This window comes from Rhinatrema bivittatum, chromosome 5 (assembly GCF_901001135.1).
Source record: "Rhinatrema bivittatum chromosome 5, aRhiBiv1.1, whole genome shotgun sequence".
NCBI lineage: Eukaryota > Metazoa > Chordata > Amphibia > Gymnophiona > Rhinatrematidae > Rhinatrema > Rhinatrema bivittatum.
This window is the reverse complement of record NC_042619.1, coordinates 345562327-345579522: the sequence shown is the minus strand read 5'-3', so window position 1 is coordinate 345579522 and position 17196 is coordinate 345562327. Positions and strand designations below refer to the sequence as shown.

Here is a 17196-nt window from a genome sequence, read left to right as displayed (position 1 = left end):
CTGACGATTGAAAATATCAGAATATATTTTCAAACTCATCAGAATTCGGGGGGGCCCCCGAACCCGATAGGAAAACCCCACGAAATATTTCGTGGGATTCTCTTATCGTTTTGGGGGGGTGGGAAGAAAGGGCACTTAAAAATAACACCCAAACCCACCCCGAACCCCGATCACAAGTGGAGACCCGTATTCAGAAGTTGACTCTAAGGAGTATCAATGATATCTGCTGCATTATATGACCAGTGTAATTGTTGAATCCAGGAGTGATTAGATATATCGTATTCACAAGAATATGATTGACTGTACGAACGATAAGATCTAATATTGTTGCGGATCAGACAGATACAAATACAATTAATAAACAAGTACACGACCTGTTTCAAGAGTCCATGATTATACATTTAAGCCCCTGAGGCAGCCGTCAAACGGCGAAACTCGGCCAGAGTCAGGGCTACATCATTCTTTTACGTCTCCACTTCAATAAAGTAATTGAAAAAGACTAAAGGCATCTACCTCTTTTGTATTTCCTATATTCCTTAAACTTTAAAACTGCAGTTGAAGTCCTTTTTATTTTAAATTGCATATGTGGAATTTGTTTATCATAAAACTGTCGGGGAGCCCGAAACCCAAAGGAAGTTTTCCCGATTTTGCGAAAAATTCATTTTCGGGTTTAGTGCGCACTAACAAAAGGATGTTAGCGCACACCAACGGGGAGTTAGCGTGCACTAAAACAAAATTCGGGTCTCCCCAAATTTTAAAGGCCCGAACTGCAGGAAATACGAAGAAATTCCCATGACAGGCCGAAAACAAAGTCCAAACCAATAGGTTCGGGCTTCTCACATCCCTAATGATTACTAACGTCACATGAAGTTTTAAGTAGAAATAATATTTGACATATGGAAATGGACCAACATGGTAACCACAATATTTTATTTATTAGATTTTTACAAACCTGGATCTCAATGTGGCGTGGATTGTCTATGAATTTTTCAATTAACAACCGGTCATCACCAAAACTTGAAGCAGCTTCTTGAGATGAAAATCTAAAGCCTTCCCTGAAAAAAAAAAAAAAAAAAAGAAAGAAAATCTATTCTTAATTTGGAAATCAACAAAACTATATCTTTCAGGGGTCGGCACGTGCAAGGGGGTGCACAGTTGTGCAACTTGCGCGTGCCGATGCCCGCGGTCTTCCCTCGTTCCCTCCCAGACCCTCAGAACTTCCCAATCCCCTAACCTAACTTCCCTTCCTCTAACCCTCCCCACCCCCCTCCCGACCTTTGTTTTACCTGTTGCACTTGCTGGCAAATGGCCGCTGTGCCGAGCCTCTGACTGCCCGGCCCCGCCCCTTTTTCGAAGCCCTGGGATATACGCGCATTGCCAGACCTTTCTAAAATAGGCCCAGCGCTCACATAGGCTTTTTAAAATCTACCTCTAAGTATTTTTACTGCGGGAGCACATCGAATCATGTTTGCTTTTGTTTTAGGTCATCCTTTTTATGTGCTGGCTTAATAGATTAAAGTTTATGAGGCGATTCCATTTTTTTTTTTTGCACACTGAACTGCCAGTAATAATAATTTGTTATATTTTAGTTGTAACAATGCAATGACAGCACAATTTTATTTTTTTTAATTATTATTATTAATGGCTTATGCATCTTAAACAGCTACAAAAAAATTGCAGAAGTAATCTTTGGTTAAGTGAGAACATACCTTTTGATCATTTTAAGATCGGATGACTCGTTGTAAGGTTATGTATTCTGGATGACTGATGCACTTCTTGTGCCTTGAGCAACCAGTATGGTAAATAAGTAAAATCATCAGATGCACCCAAAAACCTGCAGCATTGAACATTTCACTCTGTTTTTTAATTTGGAAGGTATATAATCAGTAAAGTGCAGTCTGATATCCTCATTCCTTTGATCCTTTTTTTTTTTTGGCCTGTGTCTACTGTTCTCATTCTGTTTCTGCCTTTCCTTCTCAGTCTTTATATCAATCACAATACACCAGTTATACTATTCATTATTAAGGATATATTTCATTTTAAAATGTAAGTATATGTATAATATTATTCTGTCTGTGCCTTATTTCTCTATTTACATTTTTTTGACCAATTTGCTTTTGTATTATGTAAAGTATCTTCTTTTTTTACAAACCAATTTTTTTTATTATTTATTCATGCTTTTATGTAACAATTGATATAACAGTAAATGTCCATATATCTCTTTTGTAGCCCCTGATGCAGCCCAGAGATTGGGCGAAACTAGGTCTGAGTCGGGCATCTTTTAACAGCATTTTTGGTGGATTTATATTTAATAAAGGAGTCCCCCCATTCCTAAGGAGGTCAATCTCTTTCCATTGTATTTGCTTCCTGAATTTATTCACAATTACTCCTCCTCAGTTGCCCCGTGAAAGCCATAACCAAAAAGGGCTTGGAAATCAAAAACTGGACCACAGACACTATCCAAGGTTTTGAGCTTCTCAAAGAACAGCTCACTCAGGATTCATGTCCACACCACCCATATCCTTCCAAGTCATTCATTCTGGAGGTAGATGCACTGTACTCCTGCAGCAAAACCAAAATGTACTCGTGGCTTGTTCCTACTTTTCAAAGAAATTCTCTGCAGCAGAGAACTATACCATTGGAGACTGTGAACTGCTAGTGGTCAAGCTAACCTTAGAGGAATAGCGATATCTGCTGGAAGGAGCAGGACACCCAGTAACCATATATACGGATCACAAAAACCTAGAACACCTAGAGCAAATGCAGAGACTGAAGCCACAAGCAGCCCATTGGTCGTCATTTTTTAATTGGTTTGACTTCGAGTTGCAGTACCATGCCACTGAGAAGAACCAATGAGCAGTTGCCCACTCAGGCTCTTTTCATAATAAGGACTATTTGGATCTTCCTGGCACATCTTCAATCCTGCAGAGATGGCCATTGCTGCCACATTCACAGTCCCCCCTGGGAAGACCACTGTTTCCCAGCATCTTCAGTGTGCTCATGACTCCCAATTGGAGGGCCACCCAGATACCATCCAAACCTTGGAATTGAACTTCTACTATTAGTGGCCCCAGATGAAGACAAACATGCAGAGTCCTGTCCCAGGTGTGCCATGAATAAAAATGTGCGAGCTCAACCTTGGCGGCTGTTTCAGCTGCTGCCAGCCCTCAAAGAACCCTGAACCCATTTGGTCAATTATTTTATCACTGACCTTTTCCTCTCTGGCGGCAACACTACCATATGGGTGGTAGTGGATTGATATTCTAAGATGGAGCATGTCATGCCCCTTTTGGGCCTTCCACCAGCACCTGAACTGGCTAAACTCTTTTTCTAACAAATCTTCCATCTGCATGAAGGAGTACAAATAGAGAAGTATAGTTCACAGTCTGCTGCTTTCAGGAAGTTTGGAATTACTTTGGACTTTACTTCAGTTTACCATCCCCAGAGCCATGGACAAACCAAGCAAGTAAATCAGAGTCTCAAGGCATTTCTGCGAGCCTATGTGAACCAATGGCAGGATACCTGGGCCGCCCTCCTCCCATGGGCCATATTCTGCCATGATAACCATGAGAGCAGTTCTACTAGGTCATCACCCTTCTACATAATGTTCGGGCACCATCACTGAACAGCAAGACCTGTTCCAATTTCAGTCACTTGCCCTGCAGCTAACCTGATGGGGCATGAACTCCAGAAACTTTGTCAGAAGACACACTGCTTCCGACAGCAAGTGGTAGAGTGGGTCAAAAAACAAGTGGACAAGAAACATCATCCCACACCCCAACTTCGTCCAGAGTCTTGTTTGGCTCCATACTAAGAAACTGCGTTTGAAGATACCTTCACTGAAATTTTCTCCACGATTTGTGAACTCATTCCTCATTGAGCAACAACTCGGGCCAGTGGCCTACAAGCTCAAATTACCTCCATCTCTGCGCATCCATGATGTCTTCCACATCTTTCTCAAAGTCTGCAGTATTCTCATGGTTGGCAAGATGAGCCCTCCAGCCTACGGAAGTCTCAACTGAGAAACACATCCACTACGAAGTCCAGGGAATCCTAGATTCTCTGAAAATTCAGAATAAAGTCCAGTACTTGATTTCCTGGAAAGGGTTCGGACCTGAGGAGAATTCTTGGGAACCAGGTGCTTATCTACCAGTTCCACAGTTACAAATAAAATACTTCCACAGCAGGTTTTCCAATAAATCCAAGCCCAGAAGACAGGGGAGGAGTGCTTTGGAGAGGGGGGTACTGTTACAGCCACCGATCGCAGGACTCGTTCGTGACTGGCATCACTCACCCTTCCGATGCTCGGACCCTCAGCATGGCCTAGAGGCCACCATGCTTCTTCCATTTGGCAAAACACCACTAACAGGATACTGATTTTCCCGTCCTTAGGTGCGTGCCACGCCTGTCTTTAAAGGGCCTGAGACAGAAACCAGAACTACCAGCACCCCTTGATGACATCACGCGGCTGGGTTTTTAAGGCCCAACCATTGCACTGAAGCATCATCTCAGCAATGGGTTTCCTGCCTAGTAGCAGTGCGTTTTGCTATAGCGTTCCAATGTACCTGTGTCTTCCAGCTTGTTCATGCGTTCCTGTCTTCTCCAGCCTTGCCCTGTCCAGCTTTCCGTGTCCAGCCTTGCCTCATCCAGCCATCCTTGTTCAATCTCACCTTATCCTGTCCATCTCATCCAGTGTCTTCTGTGCGTCTTTGTCCACCTTGGTGGACCTGACCTCTTGCCTGGACTTGATTGCCTGCATTGACCTGACCACCCTGTCTGCCACCTGTCCCGAACTTGGTCCATCTCTGACTCCTTCAATCTGTTGCCTGCTCTGACCCCAATGAGCCCTCAGACTCTTGCTTACCAGACCACCCTAAGAACCAACTTGCCAGCAGCCAGAACCTAAGGACTCAACCTGTGGGGTAGGCAGGTGGTGTATGTGAAGCTCATCTGTCCCACCACAGAGTGCATTTGCCAGCTGTCGGTGTAGGCCTTGTAGGTCCGCCTATGAAGCTGCTTCAACTACAGTAACAAGGGCTCTCACGCCACTCATCAGACATTGCCAATTCTATTAAAGATTCATGTGCAAGTTGCACTTTAGTATGACCGAGCAATTTTGCACTCTATACTTTAAATCAATTTTTTTTGTTTCTGGCAGAACAGAAAGTGGACTGGGACAACCTTTCTTTGGTTTTGTGGCTGAATAAATTTCAAAATGTCTTCAAATTCCTCTTCTCTTTCTGGTTGCTGCCTTTGAGCTAGATCTTCCTCTCTCAGGGAAGGCTCAAATTTCAGCTTCATGTTTCTGAGTGGGGCCGCAGAGACATCCCCCCACAAGAATTACAGGTTGATATATCGTGGTCAGAGCCCACTCAAGCAAAGGTCATGCGGGTCCTGTCTGGTCATCTTATGATGGCATCTAGTACAGTCTAAATGACTTTTTACCCACTTTGAATGAAACAAAAATAATTTTTTTTTTTTTTGCAAGAAAAGAAAATAAAAGTTGGAAAAACCTTACAAAAAATGTGCAACTGCTGAGTGAGCAAAACACCCAAATGTTTGACAGATGGACAATAAAAGACTAAGGGATACATGAACCAGGGGCAGTGCATGAGCTCTCACACAATTTCAGGAAAGACCATTTTCGGTTTTCTGAGCTTTAAGAGAGCACATTCCAACTCGGCGCAGACCGAGGATATCACTCATTTGTGTGGTTTCATTGTGACTGTCCATGGAAAACTATTTTATCTAGTATACAGGTTTCAATTTTCAAACAGTTATTAAACAGATAAGGCAACTGGTTTTAACTAGTTATTTTTAGGCAAATTTTCTGATAAAAACCTGGATAAATCTAGTCGCTCAGAATTTGACTGGATAGGATAGCTTGATATGGCTGGGTTGCCCAGTCAAACTTAACCAGATACTGCTGAAAATCAGTGCTAACCTGCTAAATCTTTTTTAAAAAAAAGAAAATTTTAAACAAGACAATGATCCACCCCATTTTTACCTGCTAAGCATTTTTTTTTTTATTGGCCCTTAGCTGTAAACTCACTGCCTCCTCCTAGTACCTTCCAACACCGAGCTCTCCTCATATTTCCCAATGCAGTGAGGAACTGGATCCTGCAACCTTTCCCATGAGTCTTCCTTCACCTCGATGTGGCTGCACCACACTCATACCTCAATGGTAGCGAGCTTTCTGCGGATGGAGGACAAATAACTGGGGATTCGGTTAGGAGGAAGATTAGTGAATAGCTCCCTGCCATAGAGAAGTCTGAAGTGCCAGCTTCACTTCTTGGGCTTGAAAAAGGAGGGAAGTGAAGCAGATGGGAGATGGTCAGCTGAAGATGGTTTCTGTCATTCTCCCCACTATACCAAAGGAGAGAGAAATCCTTGCAGTTATTGGTTTCTCTGGAAGATCTTGCTGCAATTTCAGCTTCTTTGAAAGGGATTCTTACCCGATGTGTTACTCAACTTTTAAAATTTTTATTGGATGTTACTAGAAAATTTGAGCTGTACTGGATAAATGTGATTCAGATAAGAGCTTTAATGTCTCAAAATGTAATGTTACAAGTATCTAACACTGCTATGGTGAAATTCAATATGGGGTAGATTTTCATAGCAGGGCGCAGACATGAATGTGCCGATTTTATAACATGTGCGTGTCGTCGCATGCATGTTATAAACTCGGATGGCCGCAAGCACATGTACGCCGGATTTTAAAATCTGCGCACACATGTGCAGGCGATGCACGCAGGGGGAACAAATTTTCATAAAATACGCGCGGTGGAGCAATCGGGCCTTCTCCCGCTCTCTCCAAGTCCACTCCAATTAAGGAGAGGATTGGGAGCGAGCTTCCCTATCCCCCTACCTACACTTCCTCCCTCTCCCCCCCCCCCCCCCCCAATCTAACCTATCTTTTCTTACCGCTCCCTCTGGAGCAGAAGCAAGTTACACGCGCCAGACAGCTGCTGGCGCGTGTTTCACCGGAACAGCCGCTAATGGCCACTGTCCTGGCCGGCCTCTGCCCCGCCCAGCCCACACCCCAGCCCGCCCCTTTTTCAGGGGCCGGCACTTGTGCGCGTACTGGGATTTGCGCCCGAAAGGCCCAGCCACACGCGTAAACCCCGGGTTTTACGCAGGTAGGCCTTTGAAAGTTTGGCCTAAAATTTCTTCAGGTCAAGTTATAGCTGCTGGAAAATAACTAGACATAAGATTTTAAAATTTATGAATTTCCCTAGAGGAAGACATTTCTCCATATGAGATGGTTAAAATAAATAAATAAATAAATATTTACTGAAGTTCTGAAAATTTCACCTGGACAAATGCTCTCTCTGTATAAGATTTACTATTTACCTTCACAGAAAAACTTAGGCAGAGCTTCTGCAGATAGCTTAGATATTTCAGCTCTTTTGGAATCATCTCAAGAGTAGATAGCTTCAAGAGGAACGTTAATTATTACATTAGCTCTGGACATGGCCATGAAATCACTGTTTAAACATCGTACCACTTTGTTTAGCATATTTTCTGATATGTCAAAGTTTACTCAGGCCACTAGGAGACCCTTTTTGGCTCTCAGAGAGCAAGGTCTGGACATGGGAGCTATGCTTTTTCTTAAACTCCCATGTAATAGTGTAATCATAACAAGGAAAAATACGTATCAAGTATTTTTGGCAATAGAAATCTTAGTTGCCAATGGAATGGTCATATTGTTTTGGTTCTTTTTCTCTTTTTTGACTGACTTGATTTTGGCAATGCATTGATCTGTTATAATTATCTTTTAAGTTCTACCTAACCTCGCCCGTAACTTCTACTCCCCAACACTTTCTGGACCTGATACCATTTCATGATTAATTTGCAAGATTTGGAGGGGTTTATTTATTTGTTGTTGCTTGTTCCCTCTTTTTTCTGTTTTATTTTCTTACCTGAATGTGGTATTTCTTTAAATATGTGTATTGAATGCATTTATGGAAATGTTAGCAATAAAAAATAAAATTAAACACAAACTATTACTCAATCACTTTCCTTAAAATACTTGCTCTCTCTCCTAGCTTGTACTCTGCAGACAAAACACATATGGTAACTGCAGGGAGGACATTATTAATATCTTTAATGTTTCCTTACATATTCACCATCTGCTCCGAGATACTGGTCATACGGTTATGTGTTTCTACCAGGAAGGTATTAAATATGTTTGTCTGAAGGGCAAATTTCAACAGGTTGTTCACCACAGGGCTTCTGAGAAACAGAACTCTGTGCAATTACATCTCCCCCGACAATCTCCACGACCACACTCCTTGCTATATTTGTCTGAATAGTTTAGCTGGAGCAACCATTACCTTGCAGGATATTTTTAGGTCAGCTCTGCTCACCATACTTTTCCACCACTCAAAGTTGTTGCAATCTCAGAAATTCAGGGATAAAATATCAGTGCATCATATTATGATAAATCACTGAGCCCTAAACGTGTCCCAGCAACAATAGTGAAAATAATATTGAATCCATGGAACTTCACCAGAAATTATGAACCGGATAGAACTTGTCATCCAGTGGATGAGTTCCCAAGAAAGACCAGCTGCTGGGACAACTGATTAATAAATTCACCAATTATATGTGTTCATCAAGTTCCTTCAGATCCACGGCAGAGCCATAAAAGCATGGGAACAGCAGAGTAAAACTCTCCTCACAAGACTGAATAAAAAGTTAAATAAAATGCATTTCGCTCCCCTAATTCCCTCTTCATGTCAATGAATGATCCTTTCCATATGAATTATACAAAACATGGGGAATTTTCAAAGGAGTTATGCATGTAGAAGTTGCATAAATGTATGTGTGAAGTAGTTTGAAGTTCACATACATGTTAGTTTATAAACAAAAGCTACACTCAAATTTTGTGTTTCGTGTGCATTTACCTGCACAAAACAGGGGCGGCCTAGGGATATTCCAGGGTGGGATCGGGAGGAACACACATAAGTTGCTATTTTATGAGATTTATGCAAATACATTAGGCAACTTGTTCATGCGGTTTTACCCAACTAATTTTCTAGCGCAACTGAGATCAGACTCATCTGTTGTCTGCTGTTATTGGGTAGGAGGACTGGCTGAACAGACGTTTCTTCAGGGTGAAGTACTAGGAGGGTCTCAATGAACTGCAGTTGGACTAGGTGAAGTAGCGGAGGTATCGCAAACATTTTAATTACGCATACATGTAAAATATACAAACTTCCACATATAATTCAGAGTTTTATGCAAGTTATATGTTTTCATGCATAAAATCTATGCACATATGTGTATATAAAATAGGTAGAGAAAGTACATGTTTCAAAGAACTGAAGGTATTTTCACATAACCAGACATACATATATTTTATCATATGTGTACCGGATATGTGTAGGTTATAAAATATCACAGCACATCTCTGTGCGGCCATATACATGCGTATATAAGAACATAAGATATGCCATACTGGGTCAGACCAAGGGTCCATCAAGCCCAGTATCCTGTTTCCAACAGTGGCCAATCCAAATCACAAGCACATGGCAAGTAATTGAACATTAGATAAATCACAAGCTACTACTGCTTATTAATTACCATAATAGCAGTTTATGGATTTTTCCTCTAGAACTTATCCAAACCTTTTTTAAACCCAGTTATACTAACTGCTGTAATCACATCCTCTGGCAAAGAATTCCAGAGCTTAACTATGCACGGAGTGAAAAAGAATTTTCTTCGATTTGTTTTAAATGAGCTACTTGCTAACTTCATGGAGTACCTCCTGGTCCTTCTATGATCTGAGAGAGTAAATAACTGATTTACATTAACTTGTTCAAGTCCTTTCATGATTTTGTAGGCTTCTATCATATCCCCCCCCCCCCCCCTCTCAGTCGTCTCTTCTCCAAACTGAACAGCCCTAAATTCTTTAACTTTTCCTCACAGAGCAGCCATTCCATGCCCCTTATCATTTTGGTTGCCCTTCTCTGCACTTTCTCCAGTGCAGCTATATCCTTTTTGAGATGTGGTGACCAGAACTTCACACAGTATTCAAGGTGTAGTCTCACCATGGAGTGATAGAGGCATTATGACATTTTCCGTTTTATTTGCCATTCCCTTCCTAATAATTCCTGTTTGCTTTTTTGATAGCCACAGCACAAGGAGCCGAGGATTTCAATGTATTATTCACTCTGATGCCTGGATCTCTTTCCTGGGTGGTAGCTCCTAATATGGGACCTAACATTGTGTAACTATAGTAAGGGTTATTTTTCCCTATAAGCATCTCTTTGCACTTGTTCACGTTAAATTTCACCTGCCATTTGGATGCCCAATCTTCCAGTCTCGCAAGGTTCTCCCGCAATTTATCACAATCTGCTTGAGATTTATCTACTCTGAATAATTTAGTGTCATCCACAAGTTTGATCACCTCAGTCTTATTCCTTTCCAGTTCATTTATAAATATATTAATAAGCACTGGTCCAAGTACAGATCCCTGAGGCACTCCACTGTTTACCCTTTTCCAGTGTGAAAACTGACCATTTAATCCTACTCTCTCTTTCCCGTCTTTTAACCAGTTTGTAATCCACGAAAGGACATCGCATCCTACCCCATGACTTTTTAGTTTTCTCAGAAGCCTCTCATGCGGGACTGAAAATACAAATGCACCACATCTACTGGTTCACCTTTGTCCACATGTTTATTCACCCTTTCAAAAAAGAGCATGGACACCAAATTAAATAGATCACGCCTGTGAAATCACAGGAGGACTCAAGAGTGTAGCTTAAAAGGACATCTGTTGGGCAACACCAACATGTCCACATTGAAAGATAGAGGGCAGACACTACTCTTCCCATAAGGGAAATGTCCTCTCTGGGACTCTTGTACTGATGGAGATGGCAAAGTAGAGTGAACCAACCGGTCTCAGATTGCGAGCAAGTGAAAGGGCAAAGGATAGAACCCTCCTGAAACACTGAATGAAGTCTTAGAATGTTCCAATATATTAGAATACTTTTCCATACCTGCCATGTGTCTGGTGTAAATGGCAAAAGACATACAACTTCAATTTCTCTTGTGGAGGGTGTGGTTGCAATAAAAGATCCGGGTCGGCCCATCGGCCTCTGTTAAGGGACTGTTTAAGGATCTTACTAGGGTAACCCCTCTACAAATCTGTTATACATATCAGTAGCCTTCTGATAATATTTGGTAGTGGATGAACATAGTTTTATTAATCTCAGAAACTGTCCCACAGGAACATTCTGTTTCAATTCTAAAGGATCGCAACTGTCAAAATGTATCAAGGTATTCTGATTAGTCTGCCTCTGCCTCCAGATAAAGCTAAAATCTATCCCGTCTGAAAGAAATAGCAAGATATTCATCTTCGTTACAGCAATTCTCCCCAACCAAAACAGATTAAAACGTTCCCAGTTTATCAAATCTTGTTGAATATTTGAAACCAGAAAGTATCATTAGTGTCTACCCTATTGAAAACTCCCAAATATTTTAAATTATCTATGGCCCACTTAAAAGGAAATTGGAATTTTAAAGACGGGGGACTACTATCTGGAGCAGAAATGTTAAGGATCTCTGACTTCTCCATGTTAATCTTAAACCCTGACATCATCCCATATCTCTCAATTTTCTCCAGCCAGGCTGGCAAGATTGCCTCCGGAATTATTAGGAAAGGAATGGAGAATAAAACAGAGAATATCATAATGTCTCTGTATCACTCCATGATGCAACCTCATCTTCAGTATTGTGTTCAGTTCTGGATATCACATTTCAAGAAAGATATAGCAGAATTAGAAAAGGTACAAAGAAGGGCGACCAAGATGATAAAGAGGATAGAACAATTTCCCTATGAAGAAAGGCTAAACAGGTTAGGACTCCAGTTTGGAGAAGAGACGGCTGAGGGGAGATATGATAGAGGTCTATAAAATGAGTGGAATGGTTTAAACTTACCTAAACTATCAGGTAGTTTGGCATTTCCCAATTTTAGGAAATACTATCTGGCTTCTCAGCTGAAGCCAGTAGTTGACTGGCAAAGGGAGGTTGATTGTAAATAGTGGGCCCAAATTGAGCAGGTGACTTCAGGTGGGATGCCTAATAGAGCTTCATTATGGTTTCTCAAGAAATCAAGAGTGCTTCCAACCCTTCTGTCACCTCTTACTGCCCTCACTACAAAACTGTAGGATAAGTGGGAAGTCTTTGTTGGTGGGGGATAGGGATATTTTTTCTTTAAGTTGCTCTTGAGATTCAACCTGGACTGGTTTCGGCCACCTTTTAGTGATGGGAGGGATTGGACCTATCTCAACTGGGTCAGGTGTGGAAGATTGCAGGTTTGTTGAACTATGAGTCTCTCATGGATAAGTAACACCTTAATGCTAAAGGTAAGTTTCCTTTTCTGCAGCTGAAAAACATTTATGGATTCTAAGAGTTAAAACTAATCTTTTGAGAGGGAAAACCTCATTCAAAGGATATTGTGATAATGCTGGTAGCATTAAGGGGACTATTTCTAAACATCATGTTCAAATGAGTGAAGATTTATCTGTTAAGTCTTTCCTGGCCAACAAATGACAACTTACCTTGCAGAATCACTGGATGAAAATATATGGGGTTTATGTTTTGTCGTCAGTGGGACAATTTCTCCACTATTAGTTGAGAATGGATAAAAGTTATTATTCAGGTGATATCTCACACCTGAACGCCTGCATAAAATTTATCTGGATGCTGCTGGCGCCAGTGAAAAGGGGTTGGCTCTCTATTTCATATTTAGTGGGATTATACCTCTGACTAGAAATATTGGGATTTGCTTATTGATTTGGGGCCATTAAGCATGTTTTGGTATCAAAGGATCCCAAATTGGTTTTCCTGGGACTCCAGTTCCTAATGTTAAAGCCTCATTAAACTTCTTAATCCTGCTAATTATTGCTGTGGCGAGATGCTGCGTGGCAGCCTTTTGGAGGAGTTTTACCACCGGACGGCCAGTAGTATGCCAGGGTCATGGTACTGATAACCCGGTGAAGTATGAAAGAAATTGGGAACCTTATCTTCTCTGGTTAAAGACATGTGCTTCATAAATAGATGATCTGTTCAAACTGCTGCTTTGTCTTGCCAACCCTATACGTTTGCTCTTAGTCAAGGGCAGGGAGGTTATTATTCGGTAGGGAAGGGGTTTGGGCATTGTTTTAAACCTACAATTGCCTGATGACACTTGAGAGTATAATTCTTGTTGCTTGCTATCTCAGTAAATTTTAAATTACAAAAAAAAACCAGTAAGAGTGAAAAATAACTTTTGGTAAAATACAGACACAGCTCCATTTTAGTAACTGAACCCACAAGAGACACAAACTCGTTTTTCTTTGAAGGCTCCCTTAGAGCTCTTACAACCAAATGAAGAAAGGCCCAAATTAGTACACCATTTATTGGCAAGTTGAAACCACGCTTTCCTTTAAAGGGGAGCTGACTCAAGCTGCCCCGGTTACCTAGAGCTAGTTTTATATTTTTTTTTTATTAGGAAATGTTCATAATTTGCAGTGTCGGGATGCAGCAGCGTAGCAACAGGGCCATGGAAGAGAGTCAGTGTATGCAGAAGTGAGAGAAGGAGCAAATAATTAAAGAGCTGTGTTGCTCCAAAGTGACAGAAAATTGATTGAGAAGTTCCTGGAGTTAGTCCAATAAGGAAATAATTCTGAATAAACTTTGAGAGTTGGGGAAAACTTGAATATAACTACCTTTATTTTTATTTCCGCACTAACGCCAGTTATACACAGCTCACCAAGGGATCGTGGGAAAACGTAGACACTGACAATAGCACTTACAGAAGATTGTTGGCAAAGCGCAGCTAGGTTTTACATTGTTGGGTTTATTTTTTTATTTAAAGACAAAGTAGTAGCTTCTAAAAGATGATAATGGATGGAGTCCCGGAACACGGTCAGAATGGCTAGAACCCTCAGAACTACGCACTCAAGCATCTACACGTGTGCGATATTTTATGCACCACACATTTACACTGGTCAGTGGCCTTTTATGTAAAGAGATATTACATTTCTAAACTGAACATATACAAAAGCAAATAAAGGGAAAACAATCTAAAGCAGATCCACAGGTTAAAGACCGAACCACAGGCACGGATTCATTTTTAGACAAAATGGAAGTGGAATTGTGGGTGGGGGGTGAAATGGGCGGGGCCAGGACCAGGGTCAAGTGCGATCTGTACAAAGATGTGGGTGTGAACTCTCTCACTCAGGCACATAAGCCAAACACAGACTTCACGCTCACTGAGCCCCTTTAAGGCAACAGAAAGCTGGGGATGGGGATGCAGGATCACTGGGGTAGCAGGGAAAAAGGTAGCTAGAAAGAATGGAGAAATTACTTGATAATTTTGTTTTCCTTAGTATAGACAGGTGGTCTCAGGATCAATGGGTTTATGCTCCCCTGCCAGCAGATGGAGACAGAGCAAGTTGACGTCACAGATTATATATTCCTGCAGTGAACCCAGCCTGTCAGTATTCTCTTCAAAAGCAACTATGGACAAAAAAACTTGATTAAAACAGATAACCAGAAGTGTACTCAACCAACCATAAACACTGAACTCACATAAGATTCTGGGTACCTTGCAAGACTGGAAGATTGGGCATCCAAATGGCAGATGAAATTTAATGTGGACAAGTGCAAGGTGTTGCACATAGGGAAAAATAACCCTTGCCGTAGTTTCATATTAGGAACTACCACCCAGGAAAAAGATCTAGGCATCATAGTGGATAATACTTTAAAATAATTGGCTCAGTGTGCCACAGCAGTCAAAAAAGCAAATAGAATGTTAGGAATTATTAGGAAGGGAATGGTTAATAGAACAGAAAATGTCATAATGCCTCTGTATCGCTCCATGGTGAGACCGCACCTTGAATACTGTGTACAATTCTGGTCGCCGCATCTCAAAAAAGATATAGTTGCGATGGAGAAGATACATAGAAGGGCAACCAAAATTATAAAGGGGATGGAACAGCTCCCCTAATAGGAAAGGCTGAAGAGATTAGGGCTGTTCAGCTTGGAGAAGAGACGGCTGAGGGGGGATATGATAGAGGTCTTTAAGATCATGAGAGGTCTTGAATGAGTAGATGTGAATCGGTTATTTACACTTTTGAATAATAGAAGGAATAGGGGGCATTCCATGAAGTTAGCAAGTAGCACATTTAAGACTAATTGGAGAAAATTCTTTTTCACTCAACGCACAATTAAGCTCTGGAATTTGTTGCCAGAGGATGTGGTTAGTGCAGTTAGTGTAGCTGGGTTCAAAAAAGGTTTGGATAAGTTCTTGGAGGAGAAGTCCATTAATTGCTATTAATCAAGTTGACTTAGGGAATAGCCACTGCTATTAATTGCATCAGTAGCATGGGATCTTCTTAGTGTTTGGGTAATCGCCAGGTTCTTATGGCCTGGATTGGCCACTGTTGGAAACAGGATGCTGGGCTTGATGGACCCTTGGTCTGACCCAGCATGGCATCGCTCTAACCTTCCTCCTCTCTGCCCTGGTGATTCTGATCCTCCATTCCTAAACCCCTCTGCAATAAATTCCCCAGTGATCATTCTCCCCATCCCCCAGCTTGGTCATAAAGCCCCTAAGTCTAACCCCCTATTCCTGGTGATCCTCGAGCCCCTCCCTTTCCCTGGAAAATCACCCTCTCCAGCAACTCTCCTCCTCTCCCTCTATGGCCAGTAAAGGTTTCCTCTTCAAGTCAGGAGGAAGGAGGCAAGAGAGGAGAATCCCCTTGCTGCTCTGTCTCGTCAGTCTGAAAAGAAATGCTGGAGCTATGTTCCTAGCCATTCCCCCAAAAATTAAGCCCTGAGGAGGAATAAGAAATGAACAGGTGAGAAAATAAACTGAGACAAAAATAATGATTAGAGAAATAAATGTCAGGAAAGGCAGCAAAAGAGACCGGCTTCCCCACTAAACATTGTATAATGCTAATAAATGAAGTCTCCAACTATGGGCCAAAATATGCAATGGCTTACTGCTCAGGAAAGGGGATATTTTCTAATGTCTGTGAGAAATTACAAAGTCCAAGGGCACTTTTCCCTATGGAGTTTTCATCAGTTCTTAGGCATGAACCTTCCCTTTGAAGAGTAACCAATGAGATCTCCACCTGCATCTTCTGTGAACACCTTTCCCTTCGAAACAGCATGGGTAGTTTTGAAAATGCAAAACTATGCGCACTCGTTGTATTATCCACCCTACTCCAGCCCCAAGCCTGGCTCCACTCAATGCAGGTAAAAGTATGTGCTAGGCAATAACAAAAGTACCTGTAGGGAGATTAGGCAATTTTCAAAAAGCCTTTTCAACCTGCAGAAGTGGATTTTGAAAATTACCTTCAGGAAGGTTAATTTGTAAAGGCATTTATGCGAGTACAGCAATGCTTTACCCCCACATAAATGTTATCTTGCAAAATTACACGTCCAAAATGAATGGAAACATATCCGTGTACATCTTGCACGTGCATGATTTTCTCCACATATTAAAGAAGCATTCCAGGTTGCCAAGTTTGGGTAGGATTAGACTTGCGTGCATAGGGCCGAATTTTAAAAGCATTGCTCACGCTAAAAGGCCCATATATGCAAGTGTGTAGGCCGCGCACGAGCCATGTGGATTTTTAAAGCCACTAATTATGCATAAACTGAAAAAATGTGAGTGAACAAGGGGTGGGGTATGAGCACTCCAGGGCAGGGCCAACAGTTACATTCATAAATCCCTATTGTAAAACCAGAAGGCTGCAGCAGGCGGGGGCTTGTTAACCGCGTTTATTTACTGCTGCTCCTGATATAAGGAGTAAGTCTGCAGAAATCGCGTTTTAGGCCTAACACGACAGAGTGAGGGGTCTGGGTCAACTGGGAGCAGTGCAGGATGGAGAGCCATTTTAAAATCCGCTTACCTATATGCGTTAAAGCCAACAAAATCCAAGGAAGATACAGGAAGTGTGTTTGCTCGAGTAGCCACTTACAATTAGGAGCAAATTTATGCATGATAGGTGTATTTTAAAACATTTGAGCTCATGATTTAAAATTCCAGCATACGTCTCCTCGCACACCAATATGCACATGTACGGGTGCTGCCACACTCTTTTTTAAAATGTACCTGATTCTTTTTCATTTTAAATAGTATGTAAAATCCACCTGGGAAACTACCTGCACACATTAGCAGGTATAGATTTGTGG

The 17196-nt window shown here is 41.6% G+C and overlaps 1 protein-coding gene across 3 annotated transcripts in view; it reads right to left on the bottom strand.

Moving 5' to 3' along the window:
* Window positions 1-17196, bottom strand: part of PCCA (propionyl-CoA carboxylase subunit alpha) — a 714772-nt gene that overhangs the window by 448511 nt on the left and 249065 nt on the right. For all 3 annotated transcript variants that reach the window (XM_029604503.1, XM_029604502.1, XM_029604504.1), the window contains one exon: window positions 953-1055. In XM_029604503.1, the coding sequence (XP_029460363.1) occupies window positions 953-1055 (103 nt within the window). The remainder of the gene's footprint in view (window positions 1-952; window positions 1056-17196) is intronic.